The sequence below is a fragment of the Equus caballus genome, chromosome 3 (assembly GCF_041296265.1).
Source record: "Equus caballus isolate H_3958 breed thoroughbred chromosome 3, TB-T2T, whole genome shotgun sequence".
Classification (NCBI taxonomy): Eukaryota; Metazoa; Chordata; class Mammalia; order Perissodactyla; family Equidae; genus Equus; species Equus caballus.
In genome coordinates this window covers 62,512,810-62,534,385 of record NC_091686.1, presented here as the reverse complement: position 1 = coordinate 62,534,385, position 21,576 = coordinate 62,512,810, and the positions used below count along the sequence as shown (strand labels likewise).

The 21,576-nt window shown below is 36.1% G+C and overlaps 1 protein-coding gene across 2 annotated transcripts in view; it reads right to left on the bottom strand.

The window, feature by feature from the left end:
• Window positions 1-21,576, bottom strand: part of ANTXR2 (ANTXR cell adhesion molecule 2) — a 138,781-nt gene that overhangs the window by 108,642 nt on the left and 8,563 nt on the right. For both annotated transcript variants that reach the window (XM_003364684.5, XM_001492585.6), the window contains exons 4-7: window positions 12,478-12,559; window positions 11,897-12,004; window positions 11,696-11,764; window positions 11,328-11,408 (exon numbers count right to left, since the gene is read on the bottom strand). In XM_003364684.5, the coding sequence (XP_003364732.1) occupies window positions 11,328-11,408; window positions 11,696-11,764; window positions 11,897-12,004; window positions 12,478-12,559 (340 nt within the window). The remainder of the gene's footprint in view (window positions 1-11,327; window positions 11,409-11,695; window positions 11,765-11,896; window positions 12,005-12,477; window positions 12,560-21,576) is intronic.

The following is a 21,576-nucleotide window of genomic DNA, read 5'->3' as shown; positions in this document are numbered from 1 at the left end:
TCTCTGAGATTACAGATGTTTGGCAGGAGATGAAAGTAGATTCCACTATGCTGTCCCTTCTCTGAAGCCCAACTTGAATGAAGTATCAGAATGGTGCTTCAGTCTGGATACGCACTCCAGGCATGTTCCACATTAGTTTGGATTGAGTCTACACCTACTGTCATGTGGTCAGACTGCCGGATTTCACTGTAGGCCAAATTTGCATACGAGGTAACAAGTGGCAGACATGCACTCTGGAGCCAGAATTGGCAAGGTTTGTGGGAGTGTGAGAACCACAGCCAAGTCAGAGACACAACTCTTCCAAGAATCCCATTGGTTGAAAGCAATTTCTTATCTGGTTTGTCTGTAGGGTTATAATCAGATCTCTATAACTATTAAATAAAAACCAGGTAAAGTGACAGTATTATCAAGGAACCATCTACAGCAGAAATAAACAAATAGCATCGGAAGGACGAGTTTTGTGAGAATCTTGACTTAATTTCTTCTTTCCTGGAGATTTTAAGATACACAGGAAACCGTATTTTGATTGAGATCTTGTAAATTCCTGAACACGTTTACATAATGGACACATGTTATTATAACAAATATAGGACATGCCAAAAGTAGCAAAAGCTATTTTATGGCCTGAAAAATGCAAGCAATGTATATAACTATGGCCTTTTTCTTCTGGCATTTAAGATAAAATGGGATTAATTAGTGGAGAGTTGTAGCTGGGATATATGCAAGATAAAATTTAGCATGGAATTGGTCAAGATAAGGAGACGAAGGCAAAATATTATTTAGGAAAGTCCTCATCACAAGAAAAAAAATTGTAACTATGTACAGGAATGTTTATTAACTAGACTTATTGTGGTGATCATTATATACAAATATCAAATCATTATGTTGTACACCTGAAACTAACATAACGTTAAATGTTAATTACACCACAATAAAAAAATATATGATTTAGGACTTACAATGTCTTTGAAGTTTATGCTGAATTTGAGAGAAACAGCTAGTCCTTATGATTTGAAAATAAAGCATCCACCTTAAAAAAGAAAAAAACTTCCTACAACTAATATAAGCTAAGACACACTTTTAAATCCCTCTTTTTTCCAATTTTTAAATGACAGTGGGGAGGATATGTATTTGGAAAATAGAATGGAGCCCATTCCAGAAGAAACTAGGTAAATACTTTTTTAATGAATGATAATACCACATATTCAAAATCAACCTAATATAAAAGTATATAGCACAAATGTTATAAATAGCAGCTGCTCAATTAACATTTACTGAATTAATTGAAAAGTAAAAGTAAAACTTTCTAATAAAAAGAATGAGCATTTTGACAATAAGACAGATAAATTGGGTGTATAACACTGAACAGTAAACATATAGAAAAACACAGAACCTAATGAGGAGCTACTTGAATAAATAAATCACAACTTCAGTCACACACAATGACAGGAAAACTTACTTAGATAGTTCAAATTTTGGTAATCAATGGCACCTATAAGGCATTGAGCCAGATGCAGAAAAAAATTTTTAAAGAAAAAGAAACAATAAAAACAACACAAAAAGAAACACAAATGTGAGATTTGTAGCTTCTTGAAAAGGGGGGGCTAATTCCAGATAGAACATGTGAAAAGAGGAAAAGGATACTGAATCCAATTGAATGGTTTTCTTTGTGATCTCATTTTTTTTTCTGTCTTCCTTTTATTTTTTATTTTTTATTTTTTTATTGAGTTAATGATAGGTTACAATCTTGTGAAATTTCAGTTGTACATTAATGTTTGTCAGTCATGTTGTAGGTGCACCACTTCACCCTTTGTGCCCACCCCCCACCCCACCTTTCCCCTGGTAGCCACTTATCTGTTCTCTTTGTCCACATTTTTAAATTCCTCATATGAGTGGAGTCATACTGAGATTATCCTTCTCTAACTGGCTTATTTCACTTAACATAATTCCCTCAAGGTCCATCCATGTTATTGCAAATGGGATGATTTTGTTCTGTTTTACAGCTGAGTAGTATTCCATTGTATATATATACCACATCTTCTTTATCTATTCATCTGTTGATAGGCACTTAGGTTGCTTCCATGTCTTGGCTATTGTAAATAATGCTGCAGTGAACATTGGGGTGCATAGAACTTTTGGGATTGCTGACTTCAAGCTCTTTGGATAGATACCCAGTAGTGGAATAGCTGGGTCGTATGGTAGTTCTATTTTTAGTTTTTTGAGGAATCTCCATACTGTTTTCCATAGTGGCTGCACTAGTTTGCATTCCCACCAGCAGTGTATGAGGGTTCCTTTTTCTCCACACCCTCTCCAACGTTTGTTACTATTAGTTTTAGATATTTTTGTCATTCTAATGGGTGTAAGGTGATATCTTACGTGATCTCATTTCTTAAGGTCAATTCTCAATAACAAGGATTTTTCCCCAAAAATAGATTATCTCCTTACATTTAAGCTCAATATGCTACCTAAACATCTCCAACATCTTTAAAACTTTATTAAAAGTTCAAAATATTCATCATAGGAATAATTTTCTAAGACTGACTTTGGGTACAGAACACCGCCTACTATAGAATGTTACAAATAATTTACACGCATGCTAGGTGTGTCCTTCACAGATAAAACTGCTAATTTCCATGACACATGGCATGTCAGAAAATATCAGCAAGGATGATAAAGTCTAAAAAAGCAAGCATTTTTTTTCTGACTCATAGAGCAGCTTTAAGCACTACAGGAGTTCATCCCAAATATGTAAGATTCCACGTTCAAATCTCATAAGGAAAAAAATCACTGAACAGCATTAGTTCGGAAGGTCCCAACAAAATGAAGCTTTAGAAATTAGCCATGCGTGTGCATAAAATAAGCAGCTAAAACAATTTGGAAAGAGGTTTCTCAGAAGCTTTTCTTGTCTGCTCTTTACCTTTCAAAATTCAGATACGTGATTTTTATTGTCTCTCTGGCTACCAAACATCCCTACCAAATAAATTTTTCTCTAAAAGGTAACACTTCAATGAAAAACTATTGTAATCACGTGTTTTGGTTGAGTTCATTTTAAAAACACGCTTGGAGCTTCAAAATACCAGTTGCTCAATACAGCGCCTTCTGCACTGACCCATTTCTAAATATGGATTTTTCTCTTCTTTTGCAAGTAAGTGAGCAGTATAAGGACAAGTGACAACTTTCTAAACAAACTTTTACTTTAAGAAATCTAGGGAAGAATGTAAGTTATAATCATTGCCTTTTACTCTTTTCAGCTCCAAACATAACAGAGGAATAGTTCTGATTATACTGTTGGTGAAAATATGCCCATATCACAAATCTTGAAACAAAAAACTCAAATGACATTTAAGTTTCTCCACATCTCACCGTTGCATGACAAATCACATTAGCAGATCTCCCTTTCTCACTACAACCTTGAAATACGCCCAAAATGGATTGTGATTTGAAACAAAAGTTTATCTGTCTCTACGTTTTTCTTTTTTCTTTTCTTTTCATTTCTTTTGGTCAGCACAAAGATAATTACTTCAGGCTTTCTTAAAGGATAAATAGACTTTCCATAAGAAGTGCACTGAAATTATGGGATAAAGTAATAAATGTACTATTTGTTTCAGAATCTAAAGAATTTGAGTCACAACATGTTTTTCATTCTGACGCATACACTATTTCATATTAGTCCTATTTGCCCACTTTCTGCTTTTATTAACTGAAAGATGAAATAGATTTGCCAAGGACTCTAAGACTATATTTGTCCTATTTGATTTTTCAAAACTCCAAAGAGGCAAATAAATATTTCCCTATGCAAGAAGAATACCAAAAAAAAAAAAACCTTTGTCAGTTCTTTTATTAATTTTATAATCAAAAACATATGCCTAAAAACTGTGAGCTCAGAAAAGTCAAGGGTACCATACTCATCTTTGTAACCCAACACCAGAAAAGTGTCTTGAACACATTAGGTATTCCAAAAATGCTTCCAAATAAATTAGGAATTACTATATGGCGGGGGGCATCAAATATAACTGAGAAATCATGCATTTACCCATTATAATTTATATCAATAGTACATTTAGTCATAAATCTTAACCATTTTATCCTCCTTTTCAATGTCCTTCTACTCAAATGAATTTGCTTTCAAGAACAGGTGAGCCTCCAAAGATGATGTGCTCTTGTAGCCCAACAGATTAATGTTAAGAAACCAACATTTAGCACTTAATTTTGGCCATGTAACCCAACGCTACCAGTTTAGTTTTCTCACAAAATATCACAAATTTGTAATTATTTATTCAAAGTGGATTTGATCTCCTTAAACTATGAGCCCAAGCAAGTTAAGAAAAATAAAAGAATAATGTAATCATTAAGTAAAATTACCATGAAATGCAAATAGAGCATTGGACAATGGATGTCAAGGTAAGATTATAAAATTTCAGTACATAAAAAGAATAATTTAAAGAAAATTTTCTATTTGTATACTTGAGTTAATTGGAATTTAGAAGGCATGAAATGCCTTATTAGAATATATGTCAAAATATTTATAAATGTATTTCAATATAGTGAACTGTAATAGCTATTGATTTTTTTTCCTACCCAGAACACTTTTTCATCCTTACGTGTCTATGAACAGTGCTTCCTTTGTATTGGGGAAACTGTTCTCCACTCTATGTGGTCCTGGTGAGGCTATCAATCATGACGCCTCCTCCCTCTCCACCTTGCTCCCAACCTCTTGTCGTGGGGGTAGGCGTGTTACTCAGGCTGGTCCAAATATGTGGACAATATAATTGTCATAGGAATGAGCGCTTGACCCAACTGAGTCACTCAGAGTCCTCATCTGGGACCCAGTATCCTGATGTCCAGAGACAACAGCTTTCCCTTTCCAATGGCCTCGCTAAGTAAGGCCCTTGTAAGCCTGAAATCTTGGGCAATTACCTTCATCTGACATTCATTTGAATAAAGAGAGAATGAGGCGAATAGAATCATATGCAAAATTTACAAGGAGAGAAGACCCTAAGAACATAGATTGATTCCCTGGACCCAACTGTGACCGAGGCAGTTTCCTCCTCTGGACCACCCAGTTATATAAGCCAATAACTTGCTTTTTTTCCCTTTAAGCTAGTATGAACTTGATTTCTGTCACTTGTAACCAAAGTATTAATATAGTGGAACATAAATAAGAGGATGAAATCAAAATTATATGGAATCAGAAGTCAATTCAAAATAAAGTATTTTCGGGCAAAAATGAAAAAAGAAGTTGATTTTTTTTTAATGCTTAAATACACCATAAAAATTACAAAAAATAAACAAATACTTTCAAGAAGCATGGATTTTATTTCTTCATTCGTTAATAAATATGAATTAAGCAACGACTACTTACCCAACACTACATTAGCCACTAGGCAGAAAAAGGAGCAGCGAGGAAATACAGTCCCAACCTTCCTACCATTAATGTGAAAGACGTTATAGTGAGATACCTCATCTATAGTCAGCACTAAAGATCCTCAGATAAACAGAAGCCCAGAAGAATCTGATTTATAGTGAGCTGCACATTATAGACAATCCTTTTTTAAAGGAGTCCTAGAAACTGACTTCCAATTTTGAGTAAGTCCTACCAGTTTGAGTTTATTTGCCTGTGAATATATCTCTGTAGTTAGCTCAGACTTTAGGTTTTTCATCAAATCATGATTTTATAAATAGAGATTTCCACCACTAAGCAGTCAACATTCATAGTAGAACCTGCTCAAATCACTTAAGGTAAGGTCTTATCAGAATGTTTATTAGCTACCCTCTTGCACAAAAATGATTTGCCCGTAGAGAAAACAACTTTGCAATGTCTTCTCATTCCATTAAAACATAGTTTAGACACTTTTCTTAGATACTTTTCAAAAAAAAATAACAACAATAGACATGACTGAGAAAAACAATTTGGCTCCAAAGGTCAGACGAAGCTTCTATTTCCAGCATTATGAATGAGGATACTTTTTGAAATGTATATTGTACTTTTTTCCATTTATAAACAATCTATTACAGTTTTATTTAAATTCTGTACACATTTGAGTGATCCTCCCCTTCTATTTATGCTCCAATACTTCCCCATTAGGTACTTAGGAACTCTGGCATTAGCTGCCATCACCTAGGATGTAGTGTTCTTAATTCTTTTGGATCAGGGTTATTTATAAAACCAGCTTCATGACTGATTCAACTCTTCAGCTTAATACTTTCTGAGGTACTCCATCCAAAAGAAAAAAAAACATGGAAATAATTGCAAAGAGTAAAACGTCCATGTCTTTTTTTTTTTAAGAAAAAAGGTGGGAGAGGGGGTTTCCACAGAGCATTTTGATTTTTATTCTTTCCATATTATTCACCAACCGTGGATTTGTTTTATTTTGAATGTTTTCTTCCACAGCACTGCATTGTGAAACACTGAACTAGAAACCACGTGGTACTCACGTCAGTCTGATCTATGCTAGTTTGCATAAAATTTCATTTTCAAATAAAAGTCCTAAAATCATCGTTCCAACAAACCAAAAACAATTGTTTCACATTCTGAGATCTTAAAGACAATCTTAAGTAAAAAAAAAAAGAAGAATTACATCCTTGTGCTTGTGGGCAACGGGAGGAGAGAAAGAACAAGAGGAGGAACAATGACTCAATTCTGGAGTTTTCTGACTTGAACATTTCACTGGACCTCCATTTCCCTCAGGGACATCTCCGACTGGGATTTCTTCCCAAGCCCCATTCGCCTTCTCTTTCCACCCTTCTGCCAATTCCATTTTGTCCTCTCACACTCTGGGCCCCTCTAGAAAAACAGCGTTCACTTTCACTGCTCCTAGTGATTCATATTAGTCAGGGACGGAATGCCCAAGTTACATTTGATTCCCCTCTCTGTCCTTTTCATCCTATATCCAGTGAGTTCTCAGGTTCTATTAACTTTTTAAAGCTTCCCAAATTTACCTTTTTGTTTCCATGTTCACTGCCATCACAATAATAACAGCAGCAATTAACATGTATCCGTTAATATTTGCCGGAGCCTTCAGAGCCTGACTCAGTAAGAGAAAATAGTTTCATACCTAGAGGTTCAGCCCCACCCTGTTCCTGACATGATTCTGACCAGGGCAGAGAGTTTATTAGGTGCTTCCCTCGAGGTCCTTGACCTAGTTACATTGTGAAAGACCTAGAATCCCAGTGCCTGAAATTAGCCCTAAGGAACTATGGTCCACTGGGGATGCTGTTTCCCCCTTAACAACTAGGTTTCTACTTTGAATCACTAATTAGCACTACAAGTTCCCCCACAAGAATTGTGGCTCTTTTTTGAACACAGGGTCCTGAAATTCTACATGGTTTTTGTCATGGGAATATTGAATCTCCTTTCCCAGTTGTTGGCTGGATCCTATTCCCATGGCCTGAGGATTTAGAACTAGGGCACAGCCAAATACCTGACTTTGGGTAGCTACTCAATCTGGAAATCCTTGTTGTTATCACCCACTTGCTAGATCTGATCCTCTCATATATCAATGACGTGCCCTTTTAAACCTAAGTAACTGATCATTTAGAACGCTGGCCAACTCTGTCAGTGGACTGCCCTACAGAAGGATCAATAACCCCGTCTTACGTGGTCCTACCTTCCTGCCATTCCTAGCTTCCTACCACATTACAGGATGTACACAAGGTCACATGGCTAGGCAGTGGCAGAGCTGGAATTCATACCCAGGTCTTCCTATTCCCGATCTCATACTGTCTCCACTATATTAGGTTTCCTTTTACCATGTTTCACAAGGACTATTGTGAGAATGTATAACACAGCTTTCCATCTTCCAAATCATCCTATTCATTACCGTACAAGTACTCTTCCTAAATGTTCACTGTTATCATATAAATCTCATGCTCTAAATTAATTTTCCATGGTTCCCCAATTATTTATGAAATAAGTACCAATTACCCATCCAAACAGTTGAGGGGCTCCATAATCTGGATCCAGCTCACCTGTCAATGTTTATCCCCCACATCCCTCCATAATTCAAGCCAAGCCACACTCCCTCCTGTGCCTCAGTTACTCAGCCCACGCTGTTCCTGAAGTTGTATATTTCTGTTTCTAATTAAATCGACTCCAATCGTCAGAGCACAGTTCACATTCCACCACAAAAAGCCTTCCATAACTTCATATAACCAAACTGAGTCCATCCTTATGTCAACTTTACTCTAGCCATATTGGCATTTTAACACAAATTGCATTACAGGACTTTTTTTTATCACATAGGGTGACTCACTGAAATTTTCCTCCCCAAAATCCCCACACTTTGTAATTCTTGCTGGGGACTACTGTATTCCAAACCTCAAATTATCACTATTTTTAAGCCCTTTTAGAATAATTTGTCTTGTTTAAGTTTCTGTCCTGCCTTCCAAGCTTAACACAATACCCTAAGCATAGTAACAGCTCAAGAAATGAGCATGGCTTGCCAAGCGGTGCCATGTCCACACCTGGGATCTGAACCAGGGAACCTCAGGCCGCCAAAGTGGAACGTGCAAACTTAACCGCTGCGCCACTGGGCTGGCTTGTTTCTCCTTTTTTTTAACTACAATGAAGAAAGGCTCCAAAAGAAAACTCCTGTCCTTTCTGATGAAGAAGATGATTCTAGACAAACTATGTCTTAACGAAATGTGACATCTTATACAGTAAGGGCACCAGACCATCGAGGTTACTGAATTTTGGTGGGCAAGGGAGGGAAGACAAAGAAAACAAGAAAACCATGTTATCAATTTTTCTCAATTAAAGATTAACTTCAAAGAAATTAATGCACTGAAATTAAGCCTGGATGTATTTAAATAACTTCTAGCAGGAAAAGTAATCTATCAATTTAGCAAATATTTTCCCATCATAGTACCAAACGTCTGAAAAAGTTAAGTTTCCTGATTTCTTCCATTTGCATAGCTTCATGTAAATACATTCCACAGTACAATTTTATCTGTTAGCTTGGTAAATCATCAAGAATACAGGGGTAGTCTCTTCTCTCTGTCTTTACTCTGAAACAGACACACTATATTTGTTTTAAATACCAAATATAATTTTTTCAAGATAAGACGTTACTTTGTAAGTATAAAGTGCAATTCAAATTTAAGGCAGAATTATAGCTTTTGTATATTATCGGGGTGGAGCAATCTCTGCCTTGAAGAGAGATCAAGTGCTTGAATTGCTTTAAATTTCTACAAAGTGAGCAAAAATCTCAAGCTATCATGTTGATAAATACCTCAACCATTAGTGAGATCGACTTAGGTTGTAATGGCTCCGTTTGTCCGCCTGTCGACCCTGCCATGTTACTGCCAGTGTTTCCCCAGAGGCTAGCTTCCCTGAGGATAATTTATTCCCCCTTTTGTGACAAAAGAGCTGAAGTTTAACTATATTGAGATGAAAGCTATAACCATCAGCCCCCTCCAGATGAAACTCACAGGGCTTTGTTCGCAATTTGTGGCTAAAATAACACAAATCTTTCCAATTTCATGCTAAATCTTTCAACAGAACTTATTCAAGCTAAAGTCCATCAATAACTTCAGCAAGAAAAATTGTAATTAGGGGGCCGGCCCAGTGGCGCAGCGGTTAAGTGCACACGTTCTGCTTCATCAGCCATGGTTCCCGGGTTCAGATCCCGGGTGCAGACATGGCACTGCTTGGCAAGCCATGCTGTGGTAGGCGTCCCACATATCAAGTAGAGGAAGATGGGCATGGATGTTAGCTCAGGGCCAGTCTTCCTCAGCAAAAAGAGGAGGATTGGCAGCAGTTAGCTCAGAGCTAATCTTCCTCAAAAAAAAAAAAAAGAAAAATTGTAATTAGAAATTCCATTCTAAAGTTTCCCTAATACAAATAAAAAGATGAAATTTAACAAATAAATGTAATAAAACAACATCACCTTTATCTCCCCTGGTGGTCAACTACTAATTTCTTGAAAGAGGAATCTGTGGTGATAACCCATAAGAAGAGAGTTTTGAAAAGCCAATTAGTCACCTGGAGAATTTTGAATTAAACCTTTTATAAACAGAAAAAAAAAATCCAAAGGGAATACCCAGAGAGTTCTTTTCTCCTTCTTAGTATAATTATAAAAATAATTGCAAATTCCCAAGCATGATAAATTCCATTTAAAATATAATCCATTGATTTATTTATAGGGTCCAATTATCCTCCCTTCTGTACTGTCCATTCAGTTTCCTATATTTTAAAACAAATCACAGTTGTAGAGTATTTATCTTGAATCCAGCTATAAAAATATTTAGTTTTTTACACTACAATTTTTTCCTAAAAATTAAACACAATAATATATGTAAACTCCTAAAATAATTTAATCTTTGTTCCATTCTGCATTTACATTTGGCCTGTCCACTGGAAGTACTGATACGTGATAGAACCAAATTCTACGTTTTCTCTGAAAATCTCCATTAATTAGGGGGGAAAAAAGCCCAGGTGTAACTAGAAAGGAATTCAATAAATCTCAGTCTGTGTTTCTGAAAAACATATTATTTAAAGAGAAATTTTAAATGCTAGAACCAAATGTCAGAAGAAACTGGATTTTTTTCATTCAATAAATACCTAACGATTAAAGGAAAAGCTTTGGCTTAGAGAATATATATTATTCCCTTGCATTTTAGGATGGTGTTTACCAAAATATCGTAAATACTTAATAGCAACTGTTCCTAGCGCTTCTAGCAAAAGGCAGTAAAATGAAACATAAACCTCAGCTGTGAAAGCCCCGGAGTTTTGCTTTGCATTTCATCACTCCACTTCCCCATGGCCTGTTTAGGTTAACCCAGATTCTAACGATCACCAGAGACAGCTCCACTGAATTCCAAACAGGAATATTATGAGCTCCAGCGAAACTGTTCATCATTAAAATGGAAAGAGCAACAACAGCCGTCGAGTACTCAGCCTCTGGCTCCAGTCGCCTGACTGATCCCTAAGAAACACCATATTTGGAGGAGGGGTAATCACACATTCCAATCCAAATTTTTATTTCATACTTCTTCCACAAAGCCTATAAAACTTTCACGATATCAAGGCGGTGAGGAACTCTATGCGCAAAGGATGGAAGTGTCTAAGACTGTTTATGAAAATCTTAAACTTGAAATCACAAACCCAGGCTCACAGAGCTCAGTTTGCAAGAACTACTACTACGTCTCACTTACAAACAAAATCCAGATCTTTAGAACTATACTGTGTTCGAAACAGCAAAGCAATGTCCTTCTTAATCTCTTTCTTCAAGATAATGACCACCTGAACTGGACATCAAGATTACTTCTTACAGTTTAAAATGTATCTAAAATTATGAGCCTTTCCTGCTCCCCAGAGAAATACTCACAGAATTAATGATTCCCTTAAGAGCTTGAAATCCACCTGTGACAGGGAAAACTTGTTCCTTGGAATCAGCAATTCTTTCGAGCTTTAGAAAAAGGAGGAAAATTTAAATTAAGGGGTGGTTGAGACATACAACACTTTATATACTTCATTACATTTCAGTTATGTTCATCTGAAAAATTAGTTTTGTTTTCAGTAAGGAAACCTATCAAATCAGACATTATTAACGTGGGGCTCAAGACACACAGCCATTTTTATAGAAAATCTTTTAACAAGTGATTAGTGTCATAATAAGTCATCAGTGGAAAGAATCTGATAAACTCTCCTTAAGACAATTATGTGACTTAAAGTTTGTAGATTTGCTGTACTCACCTGAGCTTGTTCAAAGTCAAGGACACCAACACAATAAACTCTAGCCCCAAGTGACCTGGATAACTTTGCCTTGGGAGATTGGGGGAGAAAGAGAAAGAGAGAGAGAGAGAGAGGTGAATTATTCAGATATCAGGCCATACATGCAGAGATACTCAGCAAAGTACACTGGGGTGTAAAGAAGAGTTTCAGTTCAACACTCACCTCTTTCTCTGCATATGATGGCACCAGACCATCCAGCTTACCATCTGTCAGAGCAATTATGATACTGGAGGTTTTTAAGCCTCCTGCTTTCTGAATCTGATCATTTGCCTGAAAATGAAGAATAATTATCCAACTCACAATTTAATCTTAACTTTTAAGCAGCATGTTCCATCAAGCTGAATTTGAAGTCTGATAAAATCAAAATATTATAGACTGGCTTTTCAAACAGAGTATTTGGGTTAACTATTTTATTTGAAATATGCATATATTCACATTGTAGAGTAGTTACTACTAGGTTTAAACGATATAGATTCTTAGCTTTGGGTGACTAGTCTGAATATAACCACAGAGAAAATGGAAAATTCCTTAAAAGGCAAAATGCCATACAAACTTTTCTTATCACCACAGTAAATAACGTTTTTTATCAGTCTCATCCCTAAAACCACTAAAAGCCTTTAAAAAATTTTTTTTTACAATAAACATGTAATGGAGTCTATGAGTTTTACTAGAGAGTTATAATTTATTTCATTACAGAATAAGAAAACATTCTCTCCCATACTCATAAATGTGAAAGAACTTACTAGCTTTAGTCCTTCATGGATGTACGTCTCTCCCACTGGACGAACATGTTTTAAATCCTCCAAGCCTTGACTGATTTTGCCTCTGAAAATAATGTATTATAATATTAAACAAAAGAAAAATGCGCAAAGATCACAATAAGCACTTCTCAGAAAACATGGCAGTATTGCAACTAAGGTGTCTTTGGTAAGAAGGAAAGAACACGGGTTTTGAGGGCAGATAGCTCCTCATACTTCTTGTCATTTTAGTGAATATTTAATAACAGCTGTATTTAATTACAAAAAAATAAAATAAAAGTACTAACAATGTGAAATGTCTTTAAAAATTTAAGTATATTCTAGGCATTTTGAGCTGAGAACAGATATCTTCGATCATGTTTACTTTACTAAGTGCAAAGGAGTAAAACATTTTCCTTCATCCAAAAAAAAAAAGCCAAGGATTGAGCAGTTCGGCTTAAGTGAGAAAGTATTTTTGAAGCACTCACCCCACCTCCTTACAAGCTGGAAATTTTCTTTGTTACCTGCAAATTCCTAAAGCACTACTTAACCCTTACTTACAGAAATTAACAGTTTGTACTTTATTCTCTCAGAGTCATAAGTCTCACGGTCTAGTCATTTTGTACCATCTCCTCACTCATCCAGACACCAGCTCATTCTCTTGAACACTGTAGGTACTTAATACATACTTGATGAACAAATAAAAGAATAAATGGGTGGATGGATGATAATGGACTCTTGAGAGAGGCAATATGAATTAAAAAGGTGAAAAACCATAGAATAATCTTTTCCATCGCTACTAATTAGTCGTCCCGATGGGGTTTGTCTAAATGAAGTATGACTACAACGTTGAGCTATTTTGTGTGTTTGAGTAAGAAAAGACCCATTTTTCAGTTTTTTTAATATAGGTTCCAATGACCTCTTTAAAAATAAAGAAACCACAAGAATCTTAAAAGAGAAATACAATAATGTTGCAAAAGTAATCCAAAATAAACTCAAAACTTCCTTTTAAAATTTTAAATTTAAAAGATCAGCAGAGACCTTCTTAATATATTATTTTCAGAATTTTCATTTTTAAATAGAAACAAAGAAAAATATCTTGCAAAATAAAAAAATCTTGAAATGGTAAACTGAAGTATAATGCTTTAAATAAAACATGAAGAATACTCACACTACTGAGGATGATAGATAAAAGGAACTTAATTATAAAAAGTGTATTATGTGAACATCAAGGAACTTACAAAATTATATATATATACACACACACACATATATGTATATATGTATATGTGTATATATGTATATATCATATGCTATTAAAATATATGTCAAAAATAGTAAAAAATAAATTATTTTGTCATGCTCCAATGTTGTGTTTCAAACATTTGAAATAAATGAGTCATTCACTGGAGCCTCACTCACATTTTAAAAGTAACTTATTGATTATATTTTAGTATTGTAATGTAAATTATAATCAGATAAGTTCTCCATCTCAAGAAGTTTCCAGCAAACACAAGACAACTTTCAAAGTATGATCCTAATCTTCCCCCTTCATGATTTAGTCATCTCTACCACCCATGTTGATTAAAAACATCCTACTGTAAAATATTTTAACTAACTTAATTTAATTTAGTATTTTTACTTTTTAACTAGACTGGAAGTTTACAGTGGGCTATCACCATACCTAATATTTATAATATATCTCCCTACTCTGCAAGTAAACTTAATTACAATGCCTTTTACAAAGTAAGTGTTCAACAAATTTTTGAGTCTACCACAGGAAAAAAGCTCATAATTCCAAAGATGATGGAGTAAATTACATAATTTATAAGCTTGTTTTATCTAAATATTTATGTTTAGTATCTACAGAAACAACTTGAAACTGATTCTGTCTGAATGCAGACAAAAACCAAATATTTGGTGCTTTCCAGAAATGAGTGGCAGCATGTGCTTAAGCATTAATGTTTGCTGCCAAAAGGGAAATGAAAAAGACAACTGAAATTCAAGTTTACACAGATAGATTTTGTATGGTAAAAATCGCCCTCCCCTTTCAGTTCAGATTTAGCTCACCATTACTTCTGAGGACAAGACAACACCAGCAGAAGACCCTAAGCTGAAGGAACCTGCCAAATGTGGGATTCACAGTCTTTGGGGAAGGTGGGCCTCTGCTGGCTTGTTTCATTGGAAGAGGCAGAGCACCTCCAGCTTTTCTATCCATATTCACCTGCCGCCATAAGATTTAACCTGCACTGAATCCCATTATTACTTTTGCAGCTGCACAGTCATAGGAGGAAGTGTTCCTTGCTCACAGCCAATAACATCAACACATGTGCGTCCTGGTCTTGTCTCCTTCCAGGATAACTACACAGTCTGTCAGCCTGTCCCCCATCAACAAGTGTCACTTTAGGGAAAACAGAAGCTAAAACAAGACAGGACAGATCCTTCGAATGACAGGCCTTCGAAAGATCTCAAGCAACCAAAATAAGTTCTAAATTTCTCTACTAGAAAACGGTTAATGGGGGGAAAACAAAGGGATGTAGTAGGTTGAAAACAAAGTTCATTCATCTATACTGTGACTAAAAGAAAACTCTAAAGGAAAACAAGGGAGAACATAATAAAATAAAGAAGAAAAGATGTACATGTTCTAAAGACCAGCTCAAACCCAACATCTTAGAAGATCAGCCTTACTGAGTTTGGCTTTAATGTTATGCCTTCAACTACAAGGAGTAGCAATATTGAAACTACTTTGGTATTTGTTGTGAAGCTGTAGTCAAGGATGCCGCTATCCTGACACACAATGTGCCCTATAAGGTCTTGCGGTACACGTTTCTTGTCATCCCTGAGTAATCGCTATATACTTCCTCCTTCCTGCTAACCACGACTACGTAAACTGTTTCTTGCCCCGACTATCGCGAAGCCCACAGTAAATTTGTTACTCATTCACAAAATACTGCTAAGTTCCTGTCGTTATCATGTTGGAACTTCCTCTTTTCCTAGATCTTAACTTTTCTTTTTATATGTTATTTTCTGCAGTGTTGTTATGTTCTGTATAGCTTCAAATACATTTCGGAAAAGAGGCAGAATTTAAACAAATAAAATGAGATATTAAACTTCTGATTTTTTTTTTGTTGAGAATCAGAGGACCAAATTCTACAATCAACTCTTCTTTAGTTTATATTTGTATTGATTGGAGAGAGAGAGGGGAAAAAAGGCAAATACACACTGACATTTTTTTTAATCTATAAAATTAACACCTCAGGGGGCTGGCCCCGTGGCCGAGTGGTTAAGTTCGCGCGCTCCGCTGCAGGCGGCCCAGTGTTTCGTTGGTTCGAATCCTGGGCGCGGACATGGCACTGCTCATCAAACCACGCTGAGGCAGCGTCCCACATGCCACAACTAGAAGGACCCACAACGAAGAATATACAACTATGTACTGGGGGGCTTTGGGGAGAAAAAGGAAAAATAAAATCTTTAAAAAAAAAAAATTAACACCTCAGCTCTGTTAGTATCTCTCAAATTTCTCTCTGTTTTGTAGGGAAAGGAAAAGATAAAAAGGGAAGGGAAAGGAAAAGATGAGAAGGGAAGAAAACATAGCAACTACAACTGCCACGCACTGTACCACATCAATGACTTTTCTCCATCCATACAATACTTTGGATTATGGAAGGTGTACACGAAATCATAACTAAAGTAAAGAAATTTTTACTTTAATGGTGGCATAATAATAAAATGGTATAATAAAATGGTTGACAGAGAATTCTAACTTGCCCAAAAAACACAATTAAGGCATAATTTTAAGTCCCTTCTACTTCTGACTAAGGATACATGTTTCTACAATGTATCTGTATAGTACCTGAACTTCCTAATGCACATCATCTTAACTTTCCAGATTTCAAAGATCTTTTCAGATTTCAGTCAGTCTACACACATCTGCTGAGCACCTTCCACGTGTGGACACTGTGATTCTATATGGTGCCATGAGAATGACTTACACATAGTCCAGTGGCTACTCACACACATCTCTACAGATATAGTATAGTTCTCCAGCCTGGCGTCACCTCAAGAGCTTTTTAAAAAATCTCTTCAAGGCTCTAATTGAAGAGATTCTAATTACTTGGTTTGTGATGGGGTCAGGGTATTTTTCGGAAACTCCCCAGAGTATCCTAATGTGCAGGCAGAATGAAGAACCTCTGATCTAATCTAATTTAAAACCTTTCCATGTTGTTGGAATGCTCTTTACCTTACCTATTTTGCCAGTCCTTCTATTGAAGGGGTTTTTGAGTAACTAGGATAATCTTTAAAACTAAAATACAATACGTAAAGAACTCATATAACTCAGCAATAAAAAAATGAACCACCTGATCAAAAAATGGGCAGAGGATATGAACAGACAGTTTTCCAAAGAAGATATACAGATAGCCAAGAGGCACACGAAAAGATGTTCAACATCACTAATTATTAGGCAAAGGCAAATCAAAACCACAATGAGATCTCACCTCATACCCATCAGAATGACTCTTATTACAAAGATAAGAAATAACAAGCATTGGAGAAGATGTGGAGAAAAGGGAACCCTTGTACAACCGCTGGTGGGAATGCAAACTGGTGCAGCCACTATGGAATACAGTATGAAGATTTCTCAAAAATTAAAATAGAAATAACATATGATCCAGCTATTCCACTGCTGGGTATCTATCCAAAGAACATGAAAACACTAATTCGAAAATATATATGCACCTCTATGTTCACTGCAGCATTATTCATAATAGCCAAGATTTGGAATCAACCTAAGTGCCCATCAACAGATGAATGGATAAAGAAGGGACAGTGTATATATATATATACCATAATACCCTTGAGGGTATTGTGCCAAGCAAAATAAGTCAGACAGAGAAAGATAAATACCGTATGATTCCACTCATATGTGCAAGATTGACAAACAAATAAATACACAGATACAGAGAACAGATTGGTGGTTACCAGAGGATAAGGGGTTGGAGGTAGGGTGAAAGGGGAAAAGGGGCACATATGTATGATAACAGATGGAAACTAGATTTTTGGTGGTGAACAGAATGCAGTCTATACAGAACCCAAAATACAAGGATGTACACTCGAAATTTATACAATGTTATAAACCAATGTGACCTCAAGGAAATAAAAAAATTTTAAAAAAGAACAAAGTCCTCAGATTCCATTGACAAACATGGACAGCACCTACCAGAACACTCAGACATGAGAAGAGGTGGAACCAAACAAGAGCATCTGCCTCAACTCCTCTCGTCCCCCAGGAACTAAGCCAGGCTACAGCCAACGTTCAGCCCTCAGAGCAGGATAGGGGAGGCAAGGGTTAAGACCTGGAATCACAGTGTTTCCCATCCCACTTCCTACATTACTTGCTATGGATCTGAGTTGCTGTTTCCTTATCTGCAAAATGGGAATAAAAACACTTATCTTGTAAAGAAAAAATTTTGTGAGACTTCTGTGTATCAAATTATGATCCACTCTATTGGACAAAAGCCACATGCACAAAATTTCTTCAAAAGAAGCTCCTCTCTACTTTAGGCTGTAACTTAGGTGAGACATATACCAAAAGATTCTTAGACGCCCTATGTTTACCTGAGAGTATCTATGAGGCACATCTTTTAGATTCTTACAAGCCTTCTTGTCTAGATGAGAGGGTCTACAAGGCATCATCTTAAATCTTTCTGAAGTCATAACAAAGGGTCTTTCAACTGCACCCTTACCTGATTTTTCCTCTAGTGCCTCATTTCACAGGCAGAAATCTGGGTTTGCTCATTGATCTAAGGGCATTTCTTAAATTAGGGAGTATTTTGCCAAGAGAGACTGGGCATAAGAAAGTGTTTTATTTTCAAATCCATCAAGTCCTGCTCTATGTTTTCTCTAAATCCTCTTTGAAAACGGAAGATTGCCTCCTTTAGCTCATCTCATGCCTCTCATACACCATCATAAGCAGCTGAAACAAGCTGACAGACATCTTCAACATTCTTCCTGGAAATCTCCTTAGCTATATCCACAGGTTCATTATGTACATTTTCTATTTTTCACCATTCTACCAAACTTTCCACCACTACATACATGGTCATCTGTGTTTCAGCTTCCAATAAGAATTGGCCCTTCCAGTCTTTACTATCAATCTCCTCAAGGTCATTTAGCTCCCACCCTAGTCACAATTCCTATTTTTGATTATCTATTGCTGCATAATAAACTACTCTGAAATTAGTGGTGTAAACACAATTTATTGTTTCTCATGATACTGTGTATTGCATGGGCAGTTCTTATGCTTCACATGTTGTCAGCAGGGAAGTTGGAATGGCTAGAAGTGTTGAAACGGCCTCACTCACAGGGTCAGCAAGTTGGTGCTGGTGCTCCTGCTGGCTATTGCCTAGGATCTCAGCTAGGACTATTGACCAGAGTCTTCATTCTCCTCCACGTGGCTTCTCTACATGGCTAGGCTGAGTTTCCTGCTACCATGGCAGTCTCAGGTAGTCAAAGTTTTTATATGGCAGCTGGCTACCAAGAGCAGAAGAAAAGAAACTCTTATGCCTTATTAAGGCTTAGGCCTAGAATTGGCAGTTTCATGTTTATGTCTGCTGCATTCTATTTGTTAAAGTAAGCCATAGGCCCGGCCCATTAGCAAAATGTCTGATACACAGTTAGTGCCCAGTGAACTCTATCTACTACTTTTATTGTCTCCTTCCATTAATAAACCACAGTATTAACCAGACTGACAAAATAAGAAAAAACTCCACAACTAGAAGGACCTGCAACTAAGATATACAACTGTGTACAGGGTGGGTTTGGGGAGATAAAGCAGAAAAAAAAAAAAAAGATTGGCAACAGTTGTTAGCCCAGGTGCCAATCTTTAAGAAAAAAAAAAAAAAAGAAAAAATTATATGAGGGTAAATTTGTTCATTCATTCAAATATACTCACTAAATTTATTTTTTATTATATACTGCTATACTACATACTGCATGAAGGATAAATTACTAAAAAGTAATTGCTTTCTACTAGCTTCTCAACTTAAAATTTTGTAAAGGTTTCAAAAGAGTAGAAGGTTATTTTCTAAACAGAAACATGGCTAATATATTCTATTATCTTAGGAACTGGCAGGTTTGGTTATCTCTTATTTCACTTTATATAAAAACCTGTTTATTGTTTATTTAGCACGTCACTCTAAAGCCAACATATGTCAAGATCTCTATAGTCCAGAGTCCAGACCAATGAATCCCAGGTAGCGGTCCTGGATTCACAAATTCTGCTTACAAAATGCTTTGCACAATCAGGGTTTTGTGAAAAAACGTTAACCAGTTTAGCCTACATTTACCAAAGCATGGTACACAGATCACACCTGAAGTCCACACCTGCTGCATTTTGTATACTTTTACTCCATTTCCCCATTCACTGCCTGACTGAGCCATGAGAAATTGACCTCTGCATTTTACCCCTTCAGCATGCCAGGTCTGTCTCCCAGGCATGAGTAACAATGTATTTAATTTTCTGGAACATACTCATAAAGCAGATGTGGGACTTCACTGAAAGTAACTATTAACATACTCATCACTAGATTCTGAGCTGCTGCCATGCCCGGACCTCTCAGGATTAGCACAATATGTGGCCAAAGCCGACTTTTCTAAACAAGATAATTGCTTCCTTAATAGAATTAAAAACAAACAAACAAAAATAAACTACAGTCACTTCCTCTCTCCACTTCACTGGTTTGTAAGAAAACAGAATAAATTTAGAGCATGAATCTGTCTTTGAATTATGACAAATTCTGACTAATTGTGAAAATTGGAGAAGAGGAACAGAGCAAGACTGAAGCAGTGCAGTGGTGAAGTGCTCGTGCTCAGGAGGCAGACCGGAGCGTGAATCCTGGCTCTAACTACTTAGCTGTCACATCAAGCAAAGTCACTTGACTTCTCTAAACTTCTATTAGAATCCTGGCACATGATGAAAATGATGATGATGGTGTACATTGATAACCTCCAAATCCCATTTCAACCTTAGCCTCCTTACTACCCAGTCATCAGCTAGGCCTTCTTATGCATTATATGCATTTAATTGTCCCAACATTGCTGTATGGTAGGAATCATTAGCTCCTTTGAACTGGCAAGGGAATTGGACAGCAAGGAGTAAAGTAACTTGTCCAAGGTCACACAGCTAGTAGATAGCACCTATGTCTATTTGACCCAAGGTCCAATGCTGATGTTTTCATTTTAACAAGGAGCTTTCAGCACCCTTCAAGGTAATACTTGGACATCTTCTGTTCCTAATGCTGACTCTTTCCAACCCCTCAATTCCATTCTGATTCCAACATAGCTATCTCTGGCTACAGAAGAAGTCAGTAACATTCCCTTTTAATTTAAGCATTTGTTTAATTTTTTGCAAATAGTATATTAATGTTGACCTAAAACTGAATAACCTAAATGTATGGAAATTAAAAATATGAAGGCTCTTTCCACGTTGAATCTCACTGCTAAAACAGTATCATTGTTAGCAGTTTGTTGCATATTTTCCAGACTTTCTTCCACGTATTTATGATTACATACATACACACCATAAAAACATTTAAAGATTCTTTTTGTTTTTATTTTACAGAAATAAAATCATACTTAGCAGTGTTCTGCAACTTGCTTTTCTCAATTAATATATCTTAGATATATTTTATGTCAATATATATGGATTTTCTAATTCTTTTAATGACTGTATAGTATCCCATTCTATGTATATACTCTAACTTAATTATAGTATCATCAATTGATGAGCATTTAGATTGAATACAGTTTTCACTATTATGAACAATGCTGCGGTGTCTAATTTTGCAGATACCTGTCTTTGCACACTGGTGCCAGTACTTCAGCAGGACATAGTCCTAAAAGTAGCATTGCTAATAGGAAGCTTCTACATTTTTACAGATACTGCCAAATTTCCCTGCAAAATGAATGAACTAATTTTTAAGTTACCAACTCTCACAAAAGACTATTTTATCACAAGTGAATTTCTAACTCAGACTTTAAGGAATTAGAAGAAATCCTTTCAGATAACAGAAAGATGTATATTATCTAAACAATCAAATGACTTCT